At 36.6% G+C, this 26,243-nt stretch overlaps 2 protein-coding genes across 2 annotated transcripts in view; one reads left to right on the forward strand and one right to left on the reverse strand.

Moving 5' to 3' along the window:
* LOC132707486 (GTP-binding protein Di-Ras2) overlaps positions 1 to 26,243 on the reverse strand; it is a 76,893-nt gene that overhangs the window by 39,177 nt on the left and 11,473 nt on the right. The window contains exons 2-3 of the mRNA XM_060679361.1: positions 12,536 to 12,991; positions 12,225 to 12,480 (exon numbers count right to left, since the gene is read on the reverse strand). Coding sequence (XP_060535344.1) covers positions 12,225 to 12,480; positions 12,536 to 12,731 — 452 coding nt within the window. The 5' untranslated portion in view covers positions 12,732 to 12,991. The remainder of the gene's footprint in view (positions 1 to 12,224; positions 12,481 to 12,535; positions 12,992 to 26,243) is intronic.
* On the forward strand, positions 325 to 1,523 carry LOC132707758 (uncharacterized). The gene is made up of 2 exons (XM_060679699.1): positions 325 to 464; positions 1,171 to 1,523. The coding sequence occupies exons 1-2, from the start codon at positions 419 to 421 to the stop codon at positions 1,521 to 1,523; spliced, it is 399 nt and encodes a 132-aa protein (XP_060535682.1). The 5' UTR covers positions 325 to 418.

Raw genomic sequence — 26,243 nt, forward strand, 5'->3', positions numbered from 1 at the left:
ACGAAGACACCTCCACATGCGTTGCAACAAATTTTTCCCATTACGTTAATCCCACGGAGCAAATATAAAGGGGGCAATTAATTATTATTCTCAACAAGCAAAACAACTCGACATTTAGACTCGGCGCGTTTTGAAATTCCACATCCCATACGGAGATTGTAAAAAATGAAAGCAAGTTGGCCTTGATCTTTTGCGGCAACATACGTTCGTCCAACGTCCGAAGCGGTTGCGTTCCCGTGTGAAAGCGTGTTGACCCTGAGACTCCTACCTGCACGGTTGTCTGGCGACAACATCGCGTCTATTCAAATCGGCGTTGGTACTTGTTGGTAGAAGACCTTTTCGACTTTTAATTCAACCATGGAAGGGAGTGCATGTGTATAAATACGTTGCATGTGTATTATAGACTATATTCAGTGCAATGAATACAGAAGTGCGATGTCCATTTCCCTACGACCCTACAACTGGTAAGTTTTATATTTTAATTACCTTTATACAGTGCGCGTCTTTTCTTGTGGGTTTCAGTTTGGGTTATCACTTTTTTGGTTAGTTTCTACCTGTTTTTAAAATATGATACTCATCTTTTTTACGTTGCATAATAACCGATTTAAATTGAGTGTTTTTAATATCTTTTAAATGACAGTGAATGGAAAAGGGAATTTTGGCTTTTAAAAAATAAACAATTTTTAAATTTGTTTCAAAAATGTGCGTTTTATGGGGAAAACGCGAAATATGTTTTATTTTTTGTACTAAAAAATTGCAGTTTGCCTTTTTGACAATAATAATCGAATTAAATTGAGCGTTTTTAATATCTTTTAAATGACAGTGAATAGGGAATTTTGGCTTTTAAAAAATAAACAATTTTTTAAAAATTATTTGATGACCCCCCACTTACTGAAAGTTTTGTTTCAAAAATGTGCGTTTTATGGGGAAAACGCGAAATATATACATATTTTTGTTTATTTTTTGTACTAAAAAATTACAGTTTGCCCTTTTGACAATAATACACGTACATTTAAATGACAGTGAATTGAAACGTGAATTTTGGTATGCGCGTATAACTTAAAAAACAATTTTTAAAATTATTTGATAACCCCCCTTTTTGGAAGTTTTGTTTAAAAAAAATGTGTGTTTTATAGGAAACGCTACATATCATACTTTGTTTTGTTCTAGAAAAAATCGCGGTTTGTCCGTATGACAAGTCGCATATTATGTTGGCGCATCGCTTAGGGCGTCACATATTCAAATCACACAAAGAGTACCGGGGGTTAGAATTCCCGGTACGACATGCAACGACAAGGGAACATCACCAGCAGCAGGAGCAACCCGGTGGATCAAAAGAAACAAAGGAGCAGCAGGAGTACCCGGGTGGGTGGTCGACGGAGTGGGACGGCGAGGAGTGCACTTCGTATTTAGATTTCCTCCGGGAACGGGAAGAAGAACAACGCAAGGAACAGGAACAATGGGATGGTCGACTGAATCGACATAAAAAGAAGAAGAAACGCCTCGCCAGACCAATTTTATAAATAAAATAAAATAAAATGTATTAAAATTCAAGTTTATTTAATTATCCTCCCGATCCACCGCGTCACCGCCCTCTACCGGGGGGGCCTACGACGGTCGGAGCGCGCGACATCTAGCAGCGACGGGCGGAACCGGGGCAAAACAGGACGCTACACAAGCTAGCGACACAAGCGCGCGACATCTAGCAGCGACGGGCGGAACCGGGGCAAAACAGGACGCTACACAAGCTGGGTGGGGGGCGGAGCGCACTCTGGTAGACAGGGGGGACACTAGGACGCCACGCGCGGGGGGGCCCCGCTGCGGGGGGGTTAGGAAATTGAGGTTATGTACGGTTTCTGTTGCTTATATCGGCACTATACATCTACTAAAGTTTATATAATTAAGATAAAAAACAATATTAAATAAAGAGAACTGATTTACAATCTAGGTAGTTTCCCGTAAGAGGTATTTTTTTTAATGTGTGATTGGCTAATCTACGGATATTTATTTAGTAGTCTAACAGATGTATACGAGAAGTAGCTTTTAGTCATGAACATCTTAATTTCAAATATTTCATGTTGACAACCGAAGCGGGTTCCATGAAAATGGATGCGATTTTTACTAGTCAATTTTTCCAATAAATATGAAGGGCATCCAGTTTTAAGTAGTTTGTGAAGAAAACAAGCAAAATGTAATTCTTCTCGGCTCGATATATTTAACCATTTCAAATCGTGAAGCTTATGGCTTACGTGATCCCTTCGTTTAAGGTTCCATCCATCCAAGCAGGGTCCATAGACAAAATTACAGTAATTTAGATAACTTAAAACCAGTGATTTCCCCAGAATTGTTTTTATCTTAAGTTTAGAATATTTTTGCTTCTATAGATTGTGCGGAGAGAAGCCTTTTGGATACTTTTGGAAACATGAGTTCATTATCAAAGATTTTAACCTCCTAGATCCAAGTTTTGGGCGGCCCTATACTTAGCTGGCTTAAAATATATTATTGCAGACAGATTCTAAGCATTTGTTTAGTCTCCTTGCCCCTTGCCACTGCATCAGACCGAGAAAAAGGAACATGTATTTACATGTCATCAGCATACCTGTGGCTAGTGAACTCACCAAAGCAACCCAACATATTGAATGAAGAAAACAGGTGCTAATAATGAGCCTTGAAGGGCACCTCCATCAACTTCTAAGGCTTTCGATCTAATGTTGTCAATCGAAACTAGCTGATATCTGTGATCCAGATAATTACCAACCAGTAGTATTTTAACTTGGCACAGATTTGACACAGAGCATAGCATGATTGAGGACATCGAAAGCTAATCTAATCTAATAAGACCAAAGCTGACGTTTCCTTTTTATTTGCTGCTGAGAGAATATCATAACTTTGAGCAAAGCGAAATCCTTACTGTAATTTAGGTAAAAAGTTGTTATTACTTAAATAATCACAGATCTGCCTATAAATCAGTTTTTCAAGTACTGGCAAGAGATTAATAGGTCGAAGATCTGGAACGGTGTTAGGTACTCAGTTTTGCTATCTTCCACTGCGCAGGAAATATAAAGCTTTAAATACAAAGATTAATTCCATCTGTACCGTGTGTATCTGTACTACAGCCCAGGCTACCCCCCCCCCCCCCCGTTTACCGACTGGATCTCAAATTCTGGCGATATACATTTTATACTAGGAGATTTGGCAATGGTGGCAAAGTCAACAATATCTGACGTACTGAATCAACAAAATATTGATTAATGTGTTCAGGATTAAACAGGTTTTTAGGAATATCGACCTCCTTCTTTGATCTGTTGTAGATGTGCAGATGGTCAAGAGTTTTCCATATTTCTTTTGACTGTTTTTGTTTCAGCCTCTAGAGCCTCTACTTTTCTTATAAGCCTCCCAGTTTTGTACATTTTTATTACTCTTATATTGATATTGCGATATTCTTTCATTATACATAAAGCGTCGGCAAACCAGGCGGTCACGTTACCCATTTTTCAGTTGTGCATGATAGTTAAAAAGATCATATCCGCTTTAAAGTAGGAACTTATTTAAAGTTTGACCTTTCACTTGAGGAATTCGGCGTATCCAAAAAAGAGGAACAGGGGTAGGGTTTTCTCAATTGCTTAGCAATGAGTCTAACAATGGACAAATTGCTTGCAATCCTCTTCGTTTCCTATTGATTAAAAGCAGATTTTAACTTGTCGGCCACAACTTTGAGTTCTTGATTATCCGTTGATAGTTCGACCACCATATATAGCATATAGAGCGAGTATAAATATCTACAATAACTTTCACATTAATTATGTTCTAGTATGTGAGCCTTTTGGGATAGGTAGTCTTGAAATTAGAAGAACCCACTCCGATATCTTGACGTTTTATGACATTTTGTCCGGCTTTCCTTGATTTTAACATATATCAAAGACGTCAGAGCTCCTCAATGTTTTGTATTCCATTTCATCACGCCAACTATGGCTATTTTTCTCCTTTAACTCGAACCTTGAGGTTATTTAACAGTTGCTCTCTTGATCCCCTTGCTGGCGGTCTTCGACTATTGAAGACAAAATTAAAACAGGTGGTTGATTGCAGTTGTAACTAGTGTGATACTGTTTATTTAGTGTTTCTTACTGTTTTTGTGTTTTTATATGTTTTATATGGTTATTTAAAAAGCTTATTATATTGTTACTTTTTCTTTGTAAATTGGCTCAGCCGTTGAAAATAAATAAATAAATAAATAATAAATATCGTTTTTTCTCTTCATCAAATTGACTGCTGACAAATTCAAATTAATTTGAATGAAATTTAAAACTTGCGTCTTATTTTTCTTGGGTAAGGCCATGCCTAATAGAATAATCGCTGAGATCACTGTCTATCCAATTAATAGCTGTATTAGTAAATCAATCAATAATTTCGTTTCATCCGGTTGAAATTCAAACGCAAATAATCAACACAAATGTTATTGGGTATCACAACAGCGCCAATTCGGTGACTTTTGCGGTGTGGAACTTTTGTTGGCTTGATATTTCACCAAACAATTCAGCTCGATATTCTCGCGTTTTCCTCATCGCCGGGACTAAGGCAAAGAGAACGGTGCAAATAAAACTCGGTAACGTGGCAGCCGGCAAAGTAATTTGCGAGCGGAACGCGTCTATCGCAAATGAAAGCGCCGTTCAAAGGCGGGTCTTTTTTTCCGTCGCATTTTCATATTGTCGCCCCTCCCGAACGCCAGGTAACTCGTCGTCTCTAGAGAGACCGGAGTTTTCAGCACCGGAGGTTAATTAGGTCTACCAGATATTTGTTTCGTCGTTTCCGGTTCGGCCCTTACTCCGGTCGAATAAATAATTATCGGAAACGGGCGCGAGAGTGTTTTTCGACGTTCGGTAAAATGGCCGTCGAGAAAACCCATCGAAAACCAATCGCTTTCCTCGGGGGGTGGAAGAAATCGCAATATAACCGTCGCGATTTATCACACTCGACTGTTGCCCTTAAAGGGCCCGATCGAATCTTAACAAATGGCTTTTCGTTGTTTTGAGAGGACAAATAATCCTGCACGGGAAGGCGATGGAGCGGAATCTCGTTAGCTATACTACTTATTTACTTAGGTTCAATTTTAGTCGTAAATCGATGTACAAAATACCTTTCGTTTTTTTATAAATTCAAAAGCTATTGATGCAAATGCAAATGATTACTTGTTACCATTATTAATTGTTATTTGACATTGCAAATAAGAGAAGGCTTACTAAAGGTCATTAATTACATTGCATTGAATATCAATCTTAATCGACCTGTAAAAGAAGAGAGAGAATTATTTGCTTCATATCAATGACTGTAGTTTTAAATGTTAAAATTTTTCACCATTGGGATTATTTAGAAAGATGATTAATTGATCTGACGACAAAAAGAACAGGAAAGCGACATTCTTAAATGGATAGTTCTTTTCCTGGTTACGTATTTTTCGATTCAGATTGAGGGAGTTAGCAATTAACATGTCCATACCTGAGACCTAAATTTATCTAGTTTCGATTGCATAGCGTTTTATTGCTGCTTGGATGTTGATGTACCTCCATGCAATTGTTTTATTACAAGTCTCTTTGGTGCTTCTCTTACAAAATGTGGTTAGAACACAGATAACAGCGATACATATTATTATTATTATTATAGATATTAAGCGTTCCATCACAAAATACAATTCACCACAACCTTTCAATAGCAGTGAGTCCGAAAGGAATCCCTCACTTGTTGCTGTTGCTCTTCCTTATATTCTAATATCACTGATCACATATCAAAAGTTCTCAACATCTTCGATCCGTCAAATACAAAATTCCATTTGGGATGCCAAAGAATAAGAATTGGAGAGATCGGACGAAAAATATCCACTAGGCTCAAAGAACATGACTGTTAGAGCCAGTAAATATTTTTAGGGACCAATTTTACTGTATTTTTTAGAATAAGAGGAATTCCAGTTTAAGATGCACATGTTTTTTCTCAATCATATTCAAAAGTCAAAGTTTGTGATTTTTACTGATGGTAACGATCGGCCTTGCGAACACTTGTCTATTAATTTATGACCGAAGAGAAGGGTTCCTCCTAGGGGATGGATCGAGTGGCTTTTGAAGTAGGGATTGAGTTAAACAGATGTGTTTTACTTTTTAGAAAACTGAATTTTAGGACTTTAGTATCGTTAAGGATTTGGCAGGCATCGAAAACCAATTTTATCCGACGGGTTCATTTTTACGAATTCGACGCTTTGCTTGTAGAATTTATAACTTATCACTAATTATCTATCTTTGTTACTCTACATTCTTTTTTACGTTACTTGTTTTTTTACTAATTTGGTGAGTTTACTGAATTCAAGGGTTGGGTGTAAAAATACTGCCTTTTATTTCAACGAATCGACGTGTTGCTGAAACGGGTAGTTTTGGTGACTAAGACAAATAAAATCATCAGCAGTAGTCGACAATTCTTGCATGTAATCAATTGTTCTACCAACAAAACATCCGAGAATCCAGCACTTTTGGAAATAGTAGAAAATTTATATTAGGATAAAAGGTTTTTTGATTGTCGGTTAACTTCCTGTGAGAATGAACCTTACGGCGATATTGCAGACGATACCCCACGGGCTTTCTGTAATGTGGCAACTCAATTTATCATCACCGGACGCCCTGTCGCAATGGCGGCACAGACGTAATGGAATTAACGCGTCTCTTCGACGCCGGTAACTATATTAATCTTAATGTTTCGGATTAATTCTCAGGCATGTCCCTTATCGCGTTAACCGGCTTTAACGAAACAGTCGGAACTCGGTCCCCCCTTTTGATTGTTACTTCGTTTCAATGGCGATCGTTTATAACTCGCCAGGTGGTGTTGAAGGAATAAACCAACAGGTCTCGGGGTCCATCGTCGATCATTTGTACTCAAGGGCTTCGCGTTTTGATGCCAGAAAAAGTTTTATAAAATGTTATCGACCCTTGTCTGCGGGCGAGATGCAACGGAGGCAATTTCCATGTCAGTTTTTCGAGCTGAAACGGCAAATCCGTTAAATCCGCAAATCCAAGTTGGTAATTCGGTTTAAAGTTTGCGGAGCTGCCGCAATTACTGCCCGCTCGTCGCCAATTTTCATACGAAATGGCGCCTTTTGATCCGACATCGGAAAATCAAGCGAAATGGGAAAAAACTTCGGCGGTGTTGGACGTCGACGCAACGCCTATCGGTTCAACCGTTTCGGAGGTCTAATTTAACCAGTAGCTTGCGTAGGGGTTATGGAACCTTCGAAATTAATTTGCTTACTTTTTGGCGAACAAATATGGTTTTACAAATCTGCGCGCAATCAAACACTCGTGGGTCAAGGCTTTAGGCTCTTGGGTCATCCTCAGGCATACACAAAAATATCAACCCAAACGCACTCAACATATATGGGAAACTGACCCTAGATGGTGTCACTACTTAACAACTTTTTAAGAAAAGAAAGTTTAAGTAAAGAAATCTTTTAGACTAAAAATGATATATAAATGGACTTTAATGTACATTGTTCATCTAGTTATTTTAAAAAAATTCGTGATAACTTGTGTACAAATAACATAAAATATAAGTGTAGCACGCACACATTTACACATAAACACGTTTTGTAGCTGGGGAACAAATGAAAGAAGGGTACATATAGTACGTATTATACATCTGCGCTTTTATAAAAAAAATACAGGATGATACAAGGTCTCTCTCTTATCTGTAAAGTCTGTTCGTAGATACAAGAAAGTGACTAACTGATACGAATTAAGGAAAGACCCGGGCAAGCGGTAAGAGTGAAATATGGCCGAACAGGACCGTACTTTGCATAGATTATTTTTATTACCTACTTAAATTACTTAAAATTGTTCACATAATATATCAGTATCACTATCGCTACCATCGCCTGTTATTTGCAATATGAATATACGATTGTTCTGCTTTTTCTATATGTTTAACAGAATTTGCCCAACTTTGTGGAGGGATGTTAAAAACTTCGGTTTCTATAAGTTTGAGGACATTGGAGTTAACACGGGGAAAAACATTGTTACGACGAATGGAAGATTTCAGTTGGTGCCAAACATGTTCAATGGGATTAATTATACAGTGGTAAGGTGGAAGCCTTAAAACTGTATGCCCTAGATTTTTTGCATAATTACTACAGACGCATTCCTTTTGTAGGTTCAAGCTGTGTAGAACAGAACCTCAATTAATTGCTTTTTGGTATAATTTTCGTAAAAATAAATGTCGTTATTATACATGTAGTTTTGGATTGTTGCTTTTGTGTCACATGAGGAAGAGGTTTTAGTCAACTGTCTACTGTGATAACTTGCATTGTCCATTACAATGACGCTATTAGGAGGAATGTTTGGAACTAGTTTGTTTTTAAACCAACTTTCAAATAAATCAGCGGAGGTGTCTTCGTGGTAATCCAGAGAAGAATCTTTAATATTTTTCACAGACAAAGAAATCCAACCATCTTTAGAGCCTGCATGCAAAATAGTTATTCTTTTACCTCTTTTTGATGGTGCGTTTGTTTTACACTTATCAGTTGACTCAATCCAACCCTTTTCCATTGTATCATAAGTGTCAAACCAGGTTTCATCCAAGTAAATAATTGGCTTTTGTTGTTCTCTGTAAATCCTAATTTTTTCTAGATATTCCAGTCACCATTTCCGAATTCTAAAAGATTCCATTAAAACTTGTATTTTGTCAATTTTTTTAATTCTAAAACCCATGTGTTGAATACACTTCCATTAAGTAGTTCTGCCACATTTAACACCGGTTTCATCTTTTTCAAGCCTCCTAATTAAGATATCTAATGTAGGCAGGCTTTGTTCCTCGTATAACTGGTAAATTTAAGCCGTATTATATCTTGATCACTTTCATCTACACTCGAGAAAATGTCAGCATCGCTTCTTTTTTTCCTCGCTGAAATGGGATTACTCACAATTTTCCATACAGTTGATGTTGGAATTTTCGTCAATGTGGTCGTTTCTTCTAAGGATGCTTGCTTGCTGGCACCACGTTCAATGAGAGTCAAATAAACATTGTTTATAACTTCCTTATACTCAATAGCATAGTGTTTTCTGCATTTGGGCGAGAGCATCTCCTGAGATAGACTCGCACATATTTTGCATAATAAACTTAAACTAAGTAGTATACCAAACCAAGAGTCGGTAGGTATAAAATTATTTTCTATTACGGACCACAATTTTACCTGAATTTAAATTCCGAAACTTTAGGTAATAATCTTGTTGCATTGTATGTTATTGACCACCCTTGGATAATCTCATTCAAAAGCAATTGGTCACTTTCTTATATCTATGAACAGACCATACATCACCCACACTGGTCATCCGGTTACCCAAAAACGTATTTACATGGGAAAGCGTTTCTCATACATTTTGGGCAGCGTTTGAATTCTTAGTTTTTGACAGTTAACAAAGTTATATGAGCTGGTTAACAAATGCGATGGGTAAGGTGCATAAACTTCTACATAAACCACTACAGCGAAACAGATTATTAACCGCGTGTCTCTGTTTTCACCATCTGCCCTCAAATGAAAGTTTAATAATCCGACCTAGATTAGACAATATCGAAGTTTGAAGAGCGTTCGCCAGTTTTTTCCCACCCCTTTTCTTAATTGTAGTTTGAGCTCCGTCGAAAATGAACACTCGAATGGCGGCTCGGCGTGAACAAATAAAAAATCTAATTTGCCGACATCTGGCGCGGGATTCCGAACTTCGCCGCATTGTAGTTTAACAGAACGGTCGCGTTAAACCTAAATTGGGTAATGTGCGCGTTCGTGGGTTTAAGGCTTCATTAAAAAACTGCTAGGCGACGAGAAAATTTTCGTCGGTTTGACGGCGGATTGAGATGGCGTCGGCGTCATCTGGAAGCACGACTTTGTTTGCCTAGCGTTCGGGTGTCGATTTTTATTGACCCTTGAAGACCTTGGTAATATATTGGTATTACCTTCCGAGAGTGCTTATCGCGGCAATATCGTTCCTTTTTTTTGATGTTATATCGAATCCCTTCGTCCTCAAGCCGGGATTTCAATTTCAATTCAATTGAAGGTATTAGAATTTTATGGTAACGGATACAGTAACAACACAAATAGAACTAAGTAGTAAGTTTTGTTTTTATCAAATCAACTGTAGTGCAAATAGTAGTATGGGAGAGATGGTTCTGGGTATTTGTGTCACAGAAACGCTTTAGATATACTACTAAGAATTATTATATACGAGGGCATCGCCAAAATTTCCCGGCCTGAATATGAAAGAAACAAAGTACAGTAACAATTTTTTATTATTTTTCAATATAATCCCCCCTAACTTTAATACACTTATTACATCTCTTTATTAACAACTCTGTATTAATAACTCAACTTCGTCGTTAAACCACCGCCCACGTAAGTCCTTTTTCAAATAACCAACAAATAATAGTCGCTGGGGGCCATATCTCGGCTATAGGGAGGATGATCTATCTGTTGGAACCCACAATCTAAAATGGCAGCTTGTGCAACACCAGCAGTACGGACAGGTGCATTATCGTGCAAAAGACGCACGCCTCTGGTCAGTTTTCCTCGACGTTTTACACGTATGCAGTCTCGCAATTTATGTAATAATGTTGCGTAATATTTACCATTGACAGTGGTATTTGTTTGTTTAAATATCAAAAGAATTCCTTCACAATCCCAAAAGATCGTGGCCATCACCTTTTTTTGTTGACTGGCAGACTCTGAATTTTCTTGGAGGTGCTTCACCCTTACGACGCCACTCCATTCGATAGAGGGTCATAATAGAGAACAATAGTTTAATCTCCCGTCACAATAGTTCCAAAAAAGACCGCGCGCACTCGACACGGCGTTGTTTTTGAATTGCCGAAAGGGTTTTAGGAACTCATCTTGCAATAACCTTATGCATACCTAAATGATCATGCAGGATTCGACGAACACTTGTATCAGAAAGCTTAGTAATTTCTGAGATTTCCTTGACTTTTAAACGTCGATCACTCAATGCCACGTCTTCCACAATCGCAACAATATCTTCCGTTTTGACCTCCACTGGTCGACCAGTTCTTGAATCATCTTCAAGGGACTCCTGCCCCATTCGAAAACATTTTGCCCATTCATTCACTACAGAATACGAAGGAGAACTTTGGCTGTACACACCATCGAGCCTTTCTTTAACAATTTTAGGTGCTATCCTTCTTTTGTCAAAAACTTTATACTTAATTTGCGTTATTTGCGACCTTTTTTCGGACACGTCTTGTTTAAAATGCTGTCAATAAAAAACTATTTGACGCAAGACTTCATTTTTTTTGGCAGACAAAGTTTTATCGTGATACTGGAGTTGCATCTATGTCAGGTCGGGAAATTTTGGTGCTAACCTCCTACTGCGTGTTTCGCCGATTTTAAAAGAGTTTTTCTACCAATGAGTATGCATAATTTAGCAAACAAACTATCCGAGTTTCAATACGTTCAGTAGATCATGTTAAAATCAGATGTATGTTGTATAATTATAAAGGCAGACAACAAAAACGAATGTAAAGGAGAAAAACGTAAATTTCAATTTCAATAGAAAGTTTCACTATTTTTTTAAATCAACAGAAATTTTAAGTTTAATGCTTTGTTTAATTGTTAATAAGATTTAAGTCAACGAGTCGTTCTGAAAAATGGCACACTAAAACACATCAGCATCTTATTCAAACATTTATGAATTTTCGAAATTTCTCAAATAACTTGTTTCATTGCTAGTTCACAACCTGGGGCAGAGTGAGATACATAGAGAGTAAAGCATGTTAAATTTCGGAATTATTATATAAATACAGTGCAATTACTAAGTTTTATCTTAAGAAAATATATACTTGTCGAAAAATAATGATTAATATCAAGTAGGGGTCAAAACTAATGTCGAACTGAGGTGGCTTTTACTTAATGAAAATCCATTTATCAAAATAAATAGGAACTGTTCAGATTTGCACGAAATTATATATTTTGACATTACATGTGATAAAGACACGGTGTTGTCGAAACAATTGTGATGTAAAAATATATAATTTCGTGAAAATCTGAACAGCTATATGTCGGGAAGATCTCGATGCGAGTACTGACGTCATGGCGAATGAGAGTGCGTTTAGTAAAATTATTAATTCTATTTTTGGTCATTTTTTAATAATGTCTTAATATTGTTGTGATCGTCACGTGTTATGCACCTCACCTTAGCTTGGGTAGCTGACAGTAGACCCACTCAGAGACGTCTTCGACGGAAATTTCGCGATGAGATGCCGTCAGGTCCAGCTTGTTGCCGGCGACGACGATAGGAATGTCCTCGTAATCTTTCCTCTGCTCCCGGATCTCCTCGAAACACTGCTTGACGCAGCCAAAAGATGGCGCGGAGGTTACCGCGTACACCAAGAGAAAGGCATGCGCAGTCGCGATGCAGAGGCGGCGCATTACCGGGAACTGCATGTCACCTGCAACCAAAAAAACTGCGTGTCGAAGCCGGATGGGTTCGGTTCTCCGACTCACCAGCGGTGTCTAAGATGTCAACCTTGAGAGTCATATGGCCCAAGTCGTATTCCCTGTTGTACAGGTCTTCTACGGTACTCCTGTACTTGTTGCAGTAAGTGTTGGTCAAGAATCTCTTCACTATGCAGCTTTTGCCTACTCCCGGCCCACCCAAAACGACGAGCCTGATGCGTTCGTAGTCGCTCATAGTCGACATGGTGGCTTCAAACTTTTAATATGGCTGACACGAAAATAGTACGTCCCACTCGGAGGCGGATATTTTCATTTTATTTTAACTTTTCCGGGAGTTTGGAGGCAATTTATTAAATTAAATTCACATTAAGCGACGGCTACGGGTCTATTGTTTGGGGCCGTGTTTCGAATTTGGTAGCTGAACGGCTGGGGGGGGGTTGCGGGGTGCTTTTTACGCGGACCGGCCTGCTGTTTGGTTCTGATTACGCCCTGACAGTCGAGTACCTGGAACGAAGAGATTAAATTTTAATTTCGTTTTAATTGCGTCACGGTTAATGCCGGAATAAAATGCGATGGACGCGCAACAATTTCGACGCTAACGTCGCACAAAACGGAATTTATCAAAAGAGACGCCACTCGAAGACACTAAACGATGCAATTTTTATTCTCAAACCATTGTTTGAAAAATTCAACTGAAGCGGCTAATAATAAAGACGAGACGGTATCATCAAAAAAGTATATTATTTCTATATAATATTCTTATTGGGAAGTTTTGGTTTGCTTGAAACATTTTTTTTACAAAAAGCCAATTTTTATTGTTAAGGTTAAAAAGTCTTTAAGCTTTCCAAAACCGTATAGCAAAGTGTGATTATCATTAAAAGAAGATTAATTACAGCCATTTAAAAATTACCAAATTTTGAACTTTTCAGAAATAGCTTCTAATAATTTTTTATGTACATAATTTCTCAAAATTTTTATCCTAATTAACCCTGATTAGAAAAATGAATTTAAAAAAATTGACAATTTCAAATCTGCATAAGAGAACGAATTTAAAATATTCAGAAGTATTTAAATGTCGTTATTTTCAATACTTTTCAATTAATTTTTTTAATTAGGAAATAGTCAGTATTATTATTTATTACAACTCATGATGATAATCATCAATTGCAATTTTTTATATATTAGCTTATATAAAGTATCCAACATAAAAATCAAACATATCCAGTTTAATGATTATCTTATTATTAATGATAATTAGATTACAATATAACAGTTAAGAAAAATACGCCTTTCCGGTACGCCATTAATTTAATTTATTTTTCACTACCGAGTGTTGTTTTAGTACAATTCGGGAATTTTGGTCTGTGATATCGAACTAATTGGAGTAAAAATTGTTTTCGCTCTTCGTTTATCGTTAAGCATGATTTTAGTAATAGCGTTTTATGGTTGACAGGGAATACCAGTAGGTTTCCAAACTATCATAACATCACGAATCACTTCATCAATACACTGTCGAATTGTGAGGTTTGAATCTGTATGCTTGTTGAAAAATAATTCTAAAACTTTTCTTATACTCGGTAATTTTCGTTTACATGAAAAACCAACCAAATAAATTTTCTTTTCTGCCATTTTACTGATAATAATTGAAATTACTGAGAGCTTTAAAAAATGACAATACACAATAATTTCCAAATATATGTGTTGCAGACACTGATAATTTGACAACATGAGCTGCCACCTACACTACGTACTGACAACCATTTTAAAATTCAAAATCCATAGAAATAAAACATTGATTATTAATTAGGATAAAAATTTTGAGAAATTATGTAGATAAAAAATTATTTCTGAAAAGTTCAAAATTTAGTAATTTTTAAATGGCTGTAATTAATATTCTTTTAATGATAATCATACTTTGTTATACGGTTGTGGAAAGCTTAAAGACTCAACTTTGACAATAAAATTTTTTTTTGTAAAAAATCGCGAACGTTATACGTGAATTTAAGTTTAGTGAAAAAAGGATTTGTTCCATGTTAATTAAATGAGAAGCTAAAATAAAAATCTCGACCCCTTAGAGTTGAGCTACAGGGCTCATCTTTGGTGAAGATTTTTTTTTATATCAAAAAGAAACACTTGAGAGGGCAAGAGCTAACAAAAAAATAAAAATTTTTTTGAAGCGCCGTAATAAAGCTAACTATAATAAATCTACTTAAAGAAGGAAATTATATATTGTGCATATCCCTAAGTTTCACACACGCACTTTGCGCCTGTACACTTCTTTTTCTTCAGATTTTTTTGTTTCGTTTGAAATTTCAGGAATTATTGGTTAAAAACAAGATTTAAAATGACTGCTCATATTGAATTCTCATGTACTATCAGCATTAACAGGGACTGTACGTATGTAGTCGACCATATCGGATTCTTTTCACTGAATGAAAGTTAACCCATGAGAACACGTCAAAGGACATCAGTTATCAAATGGCAACTAGACGAAAAGCAATATCTATTTACGACATCGAGTAAGACGAAACCACAATTAACCTCCGAAATTAGAGGTACACATCTCTGAAATTAATTAGTTGCTCGACGACGTTGCTAGTACGCTACCGGCAACGCCAAATATGTGCTTGACAATAGGCCAACCCAATTTCTAGGTTAGCTACAACAAATTTCCAACGAAGAAGAAACTTTAAATTAACCCGGTGGAGCCCGTTTACCGTACCGACTATTGTATGCGAGTCTGGCGCATACGGTTTTGAATTTCAAGGATTTTCTTTCAGCGTTTTAGTCGAGGAAACGAGAGAGTATTTCTAAATGAGTTTTGTTTGAAGTTGCCCGCCATTGTAGTGGACGCAATTGTTGGAGGAATTTGCTAATTTTAAGGGTATGGTAATGTATCGTTCATCATATTGTATGCAAAATATGAAGATCAATTTAAAACTCTATTAAAGGAAAAATTTTTCTATTAATATTTAATACGAATCAAGGATAACGTCTTTACAATTCTCATCCTCAAGAAACAATACTGCCCGCAGCTGAACGACGCGAACGCTAATAAAATATTTAAAGTTTTAACACTTTGACTGCCATGTGCATTTCTAAGTATACACAGTGACTTGTCTTAGGGTGCCACGTGTATATTTTGGTATACACATGTAACCACTAATATTGTGCCACGCATGTCCTACAGTAACACGCTTTACGTACTTTTCTTATGGTATATAGTGCTGACTTTTAATAATTTTAAATTTTTATACAATCATTTAATTGTTTAGCTACTATATTATTTTGAAATAAAACACGGTTGAGAGTTTGAGCATATACCTAAATATAAAAAACACATAATCGAAATAAAGAAAACACGCACACGAACACTTTGAACGGAAAACAATAAAACAATGATTCATTTTAGGTGTGTTTGTCAAAAAAGCAGTCTAAGCATAGAAACTTTTCAATGCATAATTGGTATTTAGTGGTAACTTGTTTAGTTTTACATATGGCATATTTCCGATCATGGATGTCTTTATTTCGTTGATAGCGCAAAACCAACCGGCTTTTTTTTCCAACTTGGATAAATTTGTGAAATTGTTCAGGTGGGCGATCAGGATCTGTATTTTTTTCCCCATGGACAACATTTTCAAGCATAATTTCTCCTTGAAATCAGTAATACTGTCTTTTTTTGATTCGTTTTTGTTGTATAAATAATGCGCGTTTACAAAACATGCGCCTGTAAGTAATTCAAAGGCAACCTTCTTATACCATTTTCCTATGCGTCTAAGGGATGTGCAGTAGGATGATAACTGGTCTGAGACGTCAATAAAACTTTTTGCCTTATCACAGCTTTAGGTTTCCTTTTATCTTCAATTCTTCCAGGAACTTCTACAAGATTTGCTCGATGCTTGGTAGTAAGCATAAGAACGTCACGTTTAACCGTCCATTTCAAAATAACTATGCCATTCTTCTCTCTACTTATGATTTCACCTTTTTTTAGTTTAGTGGACAAAACTTCTATGGGAATGCCTTTTCGTTTTTTACGTAGCGTTCCTACTAGGTGTGTCTTTCTATCTAAAAGCTTTTCCGCTAATTCTGCGCTGGTGTACTAGTTATCTGTATACAGGGTCGCGTCTTTCTAATTCAAAAACAAATTTTGTTACAACTGACATTCCTTCAGTTTTTTCCGCCCCACAATAAATTTTGCAGTGATATGTATAATCACTAGAAACTTTGAAAATCTTTATTTCATGTTTATGCCTTTTTCCTTTCCCATATTGCAGAAATTTCCACTAAACGGCAACATTGTTTCGTCAATGCACAAATTTTCATCCGGTACCACAACCCTTTTCAATTTTTCGTTCAACAAGTTTACTATGGGTTCAATTTTGTGAAGTCGATTTCCAGGTTGACATAAATTATTATCGGCGAAATGCCACATCCTTAGTAAAAGTTCAAATCTGTTTCGGGATATATATCCAGCTGCTCTGGACCAATATAACTCGCCCAGTTTAGGTTTTTGATCCAAATCCATCCATATCAAGATTTCCAAAAAACAGTACATTTCGTCCTCGTTAGTCTCCTTCCATTTGTTTAGACGCGAAGATGAGCGAATTGTTTTTTCAGTAATACCCTGCATAATGATCTGATCTGCGTATATATTGGTTTGTTCGACAATAATGTTTACCACCTCGTCAACCACAAAAAGTCGAAAATAAGCGAATTCATTTTCATTTTTCAAATTCATTACTTCCTGTGTCAACATCTTCTTGAAAAGTAAAATTGCGAGTATTGCCAACCACTTTTCCCCAATCGTTAATCGTAAAATTATTGCTCTCGTCGCCCGACAAATTTTCATGTCCTATTTCAAACTGAGACTCTGATGGAATCGAATCATCTGAAAATTATTTACAAAAATAGGAACATATATGTTGCCTTTATTTGTCGTGTCGTTCTCATCACCAAATAAATTTTCTGTTTCTATTTCATATCGCGGGTTTTACAAGCACTTTCTATGAATCACACGAAATCACCATACATACAACGCAAGACACTTATAAACTGCGCTGCACCACATTCAGACTGAAAGTGATGATTATTTACAAGTTCACAACGCGTCCGATAAACAAGAATAAGATTGCTTAACCGTGTATATCACGATATACATATGGCGCAAAATATATATATATTTTTTAATTCTACGCCATCGTGTATATTTTTTATACACTAGCCTTAAGGTTTTAATAACAAAAAAAACAAGCATTTAGGTTAGGAGGGTATTTTAAACACTTTCCTGTAAGAAAACGGTGTGGCTAATGTGAACCCCTCAATGATTTTGGGGCGGCAGTCAAATTGTTAATGGATAAATTTATCTACAGGAAAGGTTATTCAGAGGAGATCTCCATTACGATTCGGTGCATACCGAGACAAACAAGTTTCGCACGTCTTGGACTTTGGCAGCCAGTCTAGGTCGGGAAAACTATCGCTTCGTGGAATTAGTTTCAGTTCTTGTAGCGTCCGCGCTAAATTCGAAATTGCCTCAAAACGCTGAAAGTGATTCCAACTTCATTAAGTCTCTCGTTGCCTTTCTGACAAGTTGTTTAAGTCTTGGCCATGTCACGACGACGACAGCAACCGACTGCTCAGTAAGTTATTTTAGTTTCGGAAACCTCTACGCAATCACACACGAAGGAAGTAACGGAGAACGAAAATCCAGAGTGAAAAATTACACAAAGAAACAAGAAGTGATAACCAGCGAGTTGTTAAATAAAATGTCGTTGAAAAAATTATCTTCGCAAGGAAGTGTCCCAGTTTGATCCTCGTTCAGGATCTATTTAATTAACAGCAATAACATAACGAAAAAGTCCCCAAAATGGGAACTGCTCCAAAACCCTTTTAAAAAAGTTAATTACTTGCGGTTTTCTGGTCTCTCGGCAGGCGCTTCGTTTGTGGGTTAATTAAAAACGTCCATTTGAATTTCGGCGTTACTAATGGTATTGACTGGTGAAGTTTAAAAATAGTATTCGTGTTTGTGCGGGCGAACCTCGGCCCTGATAGCGAATGCAAAAATCGCGTTTAATAAGATGCAAAAATATGTACATACCGGCTCCAATAAAGCAAAGGACATGCAAAATTCTACCGCATAGATAAAACACACGATATACACTCTAGCGCTCTGCAGCTAGACAATGTATATTCAGTTACTCTACAGTTCTACCTCCGCGTTAACCTATATTTCGGTAATAACCCGTTGTTGTGGTATTTGCCCCCCATGATTCACGTTGAGTAAAAAAAACTATCCCATGTAAACGACAGCTTAATGGCAAAGCTTTCTCATTCGGTCGTTAACCCGCCCCCGGTTATAACCGCAAATTCTTATAACATCCCTTGGAAATCGTGTGGCGTATACGATATATAAAAAACGCGAGAGCTCGATTCGAAGCGTATGTTTATGAAAAAGTAGATCAAAGCAATTCGTTTCGGTTTGAGAAAAAATTATCATTCACCGTCAGCGGGGAAGGCTTTATCTAAGGGTTTAGGCAGTAGTCTCTGAAATTCGAAGGCAAAATTGTGAGCGACACTGTGTCCTAATTACGAAACTGATCCAGATCGGGCTTTTGCGCGGCTTCGTTTCCAAAAATAAAAATTCGAAGCTTTGTCCGGGTTCTCTCTGATAAAGAGAGTTGTTCTCTGGTTTCATCTAGTTTGATTACTGTTGGGGGTTTTACCCCTGAGGATTTTCAAAATAAATAAGAACTAAAAGAAAGAAATTAAATACATATTATGGAATCATCTACTTAAAATTCCCAACATAACTTTCTTACTTTGATTTAAATAATCCAATTTAAAATAATCCAAATATTTCCTATGAACTATGAGGAAGAATCCCGAAAAATTACTCCAACCAGATGGCTGTGCGTTCTTCTCCTGACAGCATCTGCCTATTCTTTTTTCCACCTCACAAGACTCATTTAAATTTTATAAATAAAAGATCAATTCGTATTCCACAACCTCACGCATTATGACAGCCACTTGTTTGATTTCGGTATAACTCTGAGAAAACGTTCTTCTACTGTGCTCTACGTTAAAGCTTAGATGCGTTTAGCGATTCCCATCTGCTACTTTAATAATTTTATATACATTGGGAGATATTTAGAAGTTTGTCCCTCTTCAGCCTATACCTGTCCTTGTATTGCTTCCGCGATACGAATTCTGCAATGCTCCGTTCAACCGTAAAATCGCATTTTAGCCGACAGTTATCGTTTCACACACGATTAGTCGTCTCCTGTCTGTCCGCCTCAGTTGGTACTTATAGATAACTAACCTCGCTGGCAAACAAATTACCGAGCCTACTTGTTTGCCCCGCTCGTCGCGCGGGTTTGATGTCGGCTAATCGAAATTCTGTTCCGGCTTCCCATCTGACAAGGTAAGACGAACCCATTGGATCGGGAATAATGCATCTATCGAAAAAAATAGACCAACGGATCGGCGAACGTTCGTAAATCCGTAAAATTTTCGATCGTCTTGGTTTCGCTGAACCATTTTCTCAATCGGAAGCGCTACCGACAACGCCTGATATTCATTAATTCATAATTCATATCTACTGAAACTGGCGAGTCTTAAGACTTTAATGTGTGTTAAAGTTCAGGACGGGCAATGTGCTCATGAAAAGTACTCAACCGAGTGCTACGGTGGTCGGGGACGTTAAAATAAATAATGAATGCAAATTATGGTGTTTATATGCGACCGACCATGTCAAAAATAATCCCAGTACTAAATTACATATACTGTCCGGCTTGTTTGTCAGAAAACTATGGCATGCGATTAAAGCATAATGTACGTACGCACAAGCTCAAATCGATTGAAAACTGCACGTTTCGGAGCGAATAGAATCCGCTGAAAATCGCAGTCACGTCGTCGGAAAATTAAATACGAAAGCTGCACGCGCGGGGCTTGTTAGGAAGTACAACCACGCAAAGAGGGGAATACGTACGCTGATGTTCCGTGCTTATGGGCGATATATAACCCAATCGGAAGCGTAAACGATTGTCAGATGAAACTGAGCGATACCGTCATACAAAGAATGAAATATATCAATAGAATTATAAGCAGTTGTAAAACAGGCTCAAAAACGTTCTATTTGATGAGATCTGAATATTTGACCCAATCGGAAGCTTCAATGATTGTCAAATGAAACTGCGCTATACTTAACGATTCCCTATGTAGACGGTACGATAAATCAGACGAATAGAGACAGAATATAACATCAAAACAGTTTTCACATTAACAGTGCCTTGACAAAACCAGTTCGGAAACGTCGAGTCAAGGAAAAGAGTGCCTTGTAAATGTAGTGGATCGTGTATTTCAGGGACGTAGTATAACCCAGCATGTTTACTCGAAGCTTGATATGCTTAGGGGCCGTGTTAGACGCTGGAAATTTGTCTAAAAAAATGAATATTTGAAGAAGTCGTTTTCATAGCAAATAATTACAATATTATTAGTAATTAATCTTATCTTCAACTAATAAAAAAAACGTTTCAATTTATCCCACGACGGGTTGCTTACTAACGTTTGCTTCATGTCTGATTGACTGGCGACGAATATTCATTCCAGCACCTTCCTGCATAGCCGTCGAATTTCATCCCGCCTTCTCTAGATTGTTTCGCAATATTCAAGCTTTCCTCGCCGAAGGGCAGAATTCATGTCATAACAATATGGAAGGTAACTTTATCAACAAAGTTTCGTATTAGCTCCTACGATGTGTTAAAAAATACGACTGGTACCAAATAATATTTATCTGGTCCACAAATATTCCTATAATTTGAAGTGATCTTGCTTTTGATGCGGCTGCTCGAAATAACTCTATTATGTAATGATACCGCTATCTTAAGTTCTTTAGTAATGAAGTGCGCCTTTTTATCTCACTTATTTTGCCGTGTACTTTCCTTTGTATTATTAATTGTAGCATGTAGTACCTTGCTTAGCGCATAACGTAACAGTGTCCACTATCTTCGTTTCTTTTTCAATTTGCTCGAATATGTCCCCATTTGTTACTCTTTATAAACACATTTCGAACGCCTGGAGTTTGTTTAAGTCATCGTTGTTTCAAGTTCTTTATATGGTTGTTTTGGTTTTTTGGTTTTTACCATGTTCGTTATTGGTACGTTTTCGGTATTCGGTATAATTAGCGAATTAATTGTCTTGTCATTGGATATTATATCCATTAGACAATAAAGCTTATTATTATTATCAAATGCAGCTAGCTTGACTTATTCTTGATCTTATTCGAGTGTCCTAAAGTCACGTTCAACATAGTATCCAGGTACTTGTGCTCCCTTACTCTTTCGACTTCCTTGTTTTAACATACAGCCTTGGACATCTGCTTTGCTGATAATCAGGAATTTTGTCTCTTGACATTAAGTGTAAGATCAGCTTCTTCACTGTTATTGACGATTTTGACTATTGCCGCCAAAGTTTGCTAAAACTTGTGGTTAGGCTTGCAAAACGAGAAGTTTTTAACACCCTTCATTGCAAGCTTGTGCATTCCAATGCTGAAATTTCGGAATCGCACTGCATTTCGTTATACCAGCAGCAAGCATAAAAGAATCACGCTTCATATGCGCAGCGGCGGATCGTTAGGGGTTTAAAATCATCGGACCAATTAAATTTACGTTTTCAACCCTTTGGAGCAGTGAAAGTCGATACCGTTGCCGTAGCGTACGGTTTAAAGCTTAATTTCATTAAAAGCCGGCACCGCGGGTTTGTCAGAGCCGAAGGGTATATTTTCCATCCACGGAGATCTCGACATTTGCAGGCGTTATGCGCGGAACCGATGCGCACCTTTACGTGGCGTTACCCACGTCAAGAATGTGCCGATAAAGTGTATTAGGTTCGGGGTCGCAATTAGAGCATGTTAAACCGGCTACGACTCTATTAGGTCTGTCCGGTTTGAGAATTAGTCTCTCGTTTGTAATGTCGGACAATTTCGAATTATTTATTGACGGTTCATTATCATACACATGGATCACTACAATATTTATTTTTGTTGTGTTTTGATCCTCCTAGAATTTGTCCCCTTTCTGTCTACACGTGATAGTTTTATGTGACGTGTGCAAAATAAAACGACCCACTATACTGATACGAAAAAGTTTCGTACAAAAGTTTCTTGGACCCTCCTGAATATTTAAAATATTATGATTTTGTCAAAACAGAGTGTCCCAAAAGTGTCCCCTCCGATATCAACATTTTTGGAATCTTTGGTTAAAATAAAGGTCACTTTCTTAAGAAATTCCTATTCGAATTTTGCATAGTTTAGGCCGAAATTGAGGTTACGAGTTTTTTTTTTTTCATATTTTGATTGCCCTATATAAAATGATCCAGGTATTGCAACGAAAATTTAACCATTAAAGAGATGGTGCACTACTCAGTAAGTTCGACAGATGCGCCTCACCTTATACAGGGTGTCCCAAATGGGTGGTGCCGTTTTGGCGAATTCAATTAACAAAATTGCAAGATTTTCAAATAAAACAGTCCATATTTTTATACTGATATGAATTCTAGGATAAAAAGTAAGATGAGTTTGTAATTTATCTTACATTTACATTTTTCTTACTTTTTGAGATATTTGAGGTTTAAAATAACACCAGCATAAATCCTTGTTGAATTTAAAGCTTCTCACATTAGGTCACTTGTTGGCCATATTAGGTATTTTTTAAGTAGCAAAATCATGATGGTACTTGTTTTATAGTTAAAATACTCCAGAAATACGAATAAAGCCTATTTGACTACAGTACAGATTTAATAAAACTTCAGAATTCATGTTTAAAGAAACATTTATTGGTTACTTAACTAGCTGTACCAAATAACAAAAATAAGTAATTAAAGTTTATAAGCTAACTAACCAAGGTAACAAATTTGAATAAATAAATGTTTAAAAAAAGTTAACTAAAAAGTATGTGTTAGTTCGGTCCATAAAGTTTAGTTAAAAACATTCCTCTTTCAATGCTCGTTTCATCTGGCATCAAAACAATAAAGAAATATCAAAATATCTAAAAATGTAGTTGACTATGAGATTACAATCTTATTTTTTTTGACTGATTAAGGTAAAATTAAACTCTAACATTTCTGTTTGTTTTTGTGGTTTTTCGTATTTCTATTTAACAAGTTCATAGTTGTTAAGTTCCTTATTAGTATATATTTTATTTGTATTTTAAATAAGTTATAGTTATTATAGTTATTAAATATGAATTCTAAAGTTTTAATAAATCTGTTAAAGTGTGTAGTATAGAGTCGATTTTTCTCAAAATCTCAACGAGTTAATGGACACTCTGTATTGTTAGCAATAGGTTTTATTCGTATATCTGGAGTATTGTCTTTGCTATTTAAAAAATACCTAACGTTGCCAACCAGTGACCAGTTTGGGCAGCTTTAAATTCAACAAGAATGTATACGGGTGTTATTTTAGAGGCAATCTTCGCAGAGGCTCTGGACGGAATCCAGCGTGGGATTAAGGTCAACGGGAATCAGATATGCCGACGACACCGTTGTGCTAATGGATCACATAGTGCGATATATAGAAAACGCTGGCCTCCTCATAAACTCTACAAAAACTAAGATCATTGCATTTACCAAGACACCTGTTCAGGTTCGTCTGAATATTGATGGTGCTGCGGTGGAACAAGTGTCTTCATACAAATATTTGCGGAGCATCATAAATGATCAATGTGATCCAAGGAAAGAGGTCAGATGCCACATAGAACAGGCCAGAAAAACATTCTTGAATATGAGACGACGTGAGATCAGATTTGAGCGTGGAGCTCAAGGTAGGCATGGTCAGATGCTATATTTTCTTGGTTTTTCTGTACTGATGTGAGAGTTGGACCCCAAACCCATCACTAGAAGGGAAACTAGATGCATTTGAAATGTACATTTACCGTCGTATACTAAGAATATCATGGGTTCAAAGAGTAACAAACGTAGAAGTTCTCAATCGCATGAGAAAACAAAAAGAACTTATGCTTACCATCAAAGAATTATATATTGGGCACATAATGCGAGGTGAATAGTATGAACTTCTGCGCCTAATCATAGAAGGCAAAAGGTCGGTCGGCAGGCGCCAAAACTGGTTGAAGGACATTCGACGATGGTTTGGTTGCTCATCGCTAGACATCTTCCGTATGGCCATATCTAGAACCACGTTAGCTATTTGGATCGCCAATTTTCGAAAGGGGAATTGATATCTGAATAAAAATATAGCGTGTTTCATTTGAAAATCTTGAGATTTTTTTTAATTGAATTCACCAAAACGGCACCACCCATTTGGGACGCCCTGTAGAAGCTACTACGCATCAGTCAATTTTTGTTGCAATACCTGGATCAGTAGGGTCACGACATAATTTTATATGGGCTAATCAAAATATGAAAAAAAAAACAAGGGTTCCAAAAATGTCGATATATACAGATTGTTCCATTTAAAGTAAGAAAGTTGATACTTTTGGGACACCCTGTATCAACAAAATTATAATATTTTAAATCTTCAGGGGAATCCAAGAAACTTTTTCCTATCTCCTATGGGTTTCGAGATCGTATAGTGGGTGGTTTTATTTGGCACACGGTGTACCTTTTCTCAGCAACAACTGATTTTAAAAAAATTAAGTTTATACAAAAGTTTTATGGTTTAAACTAAACTCTAAAATTATTTATAATTAATATGTACAGATTGTCCGATAAGCGCTGGACTGACATTAGATTAAAAAAATTAAATGGAACACCCTATATATTTTGATATTTTTAGAATCGTTGCCAAAAATAAAGATAACTTTTACAGAAACTATATGTTCGAATTTCGTGTAGTTTAGACAGAAATTGAGATAACATATTTTTTTTATGCATCATTATGTTATTAGTGAATATGGTGTTCCACGGCTGTCAGTAATGACTATACATTTTTAGAATATTTCTTTCTAACGATCTGCGGTGACTAGGTATCCTAAAATTATACAGGCTGTCTTAAATTAAAGGACATTTTTTTAAAATTTGAACTTGCAATATTCATTTTTTTTTTTAATTGAGACGCCCATGTTTTTGATATTTTTTCTCAAAGCAGGTCAAAATACCTAGAATTTGGTATATATATCTCCAAAACCCAAATCTAATGGTTTCTCAAATTTTTTATGAATAAACTCGCTGGCGAAAAATCCTGACACCTAATTATTTTAAGGAATTTTATAGTGGCATATCTTTCTTACATTTTATTTAATTTTAATGATTGCTTCAACGAAAGATGGGGTCATTTTTCAAGATTTCGCATATTTAAATAAAATTTTTATTAATAGTAAAAAACCCCCATTTTCTTTTTAACGGGCATAATAATATTATGAAACTTACTTTTTACCCTAGTAGGCTGTGGAAACCAATTAAGTGTTTATAATTGTTTTAAGTGGCGTTATAATTTAGAGTCACAGTTTGACAGGTGTGATTTTAATCAATCAAGCAAGAAAAAACAGAAATGCTATCAAAGAAGGTTTCCTGTAAAGCGGATTAATTTATGCAACGTTCAGGCAAGATGGTAGACTTCTGCCAACGTCGAATAAAAGACCACGACATGTTCAAACAGAGGAGAAGCAGAATCCTCCACTAGTCAAGCAGCGTTGGAGTTGAATGTTTAAAGAATTGTTTAAAATTAAGAAAGCAAAAGCATTTCAGTTTTTACCCGTGCAATATCTAGAGGAACGGAACTAAGATGCAAGATTACACTCGGAAAAAC

This window comes from Cylas formicarius, unplaced genomic scaffold, assembly GCF_029955315.1.
Source record: "Cylas formicarius isolate icCylForm1 unplaced genomic scaffold, icCylForm1.1 PGA_scaffold_9__14_contigs__length_23061073, whole genome shotgun sequence".
Classification (NCBI taxonomy): Eukaryota; Metazoa; Arthropoda; class Insecta; order Coleoptera; family Brentidae; genus Cylas; species Cylas formicarius.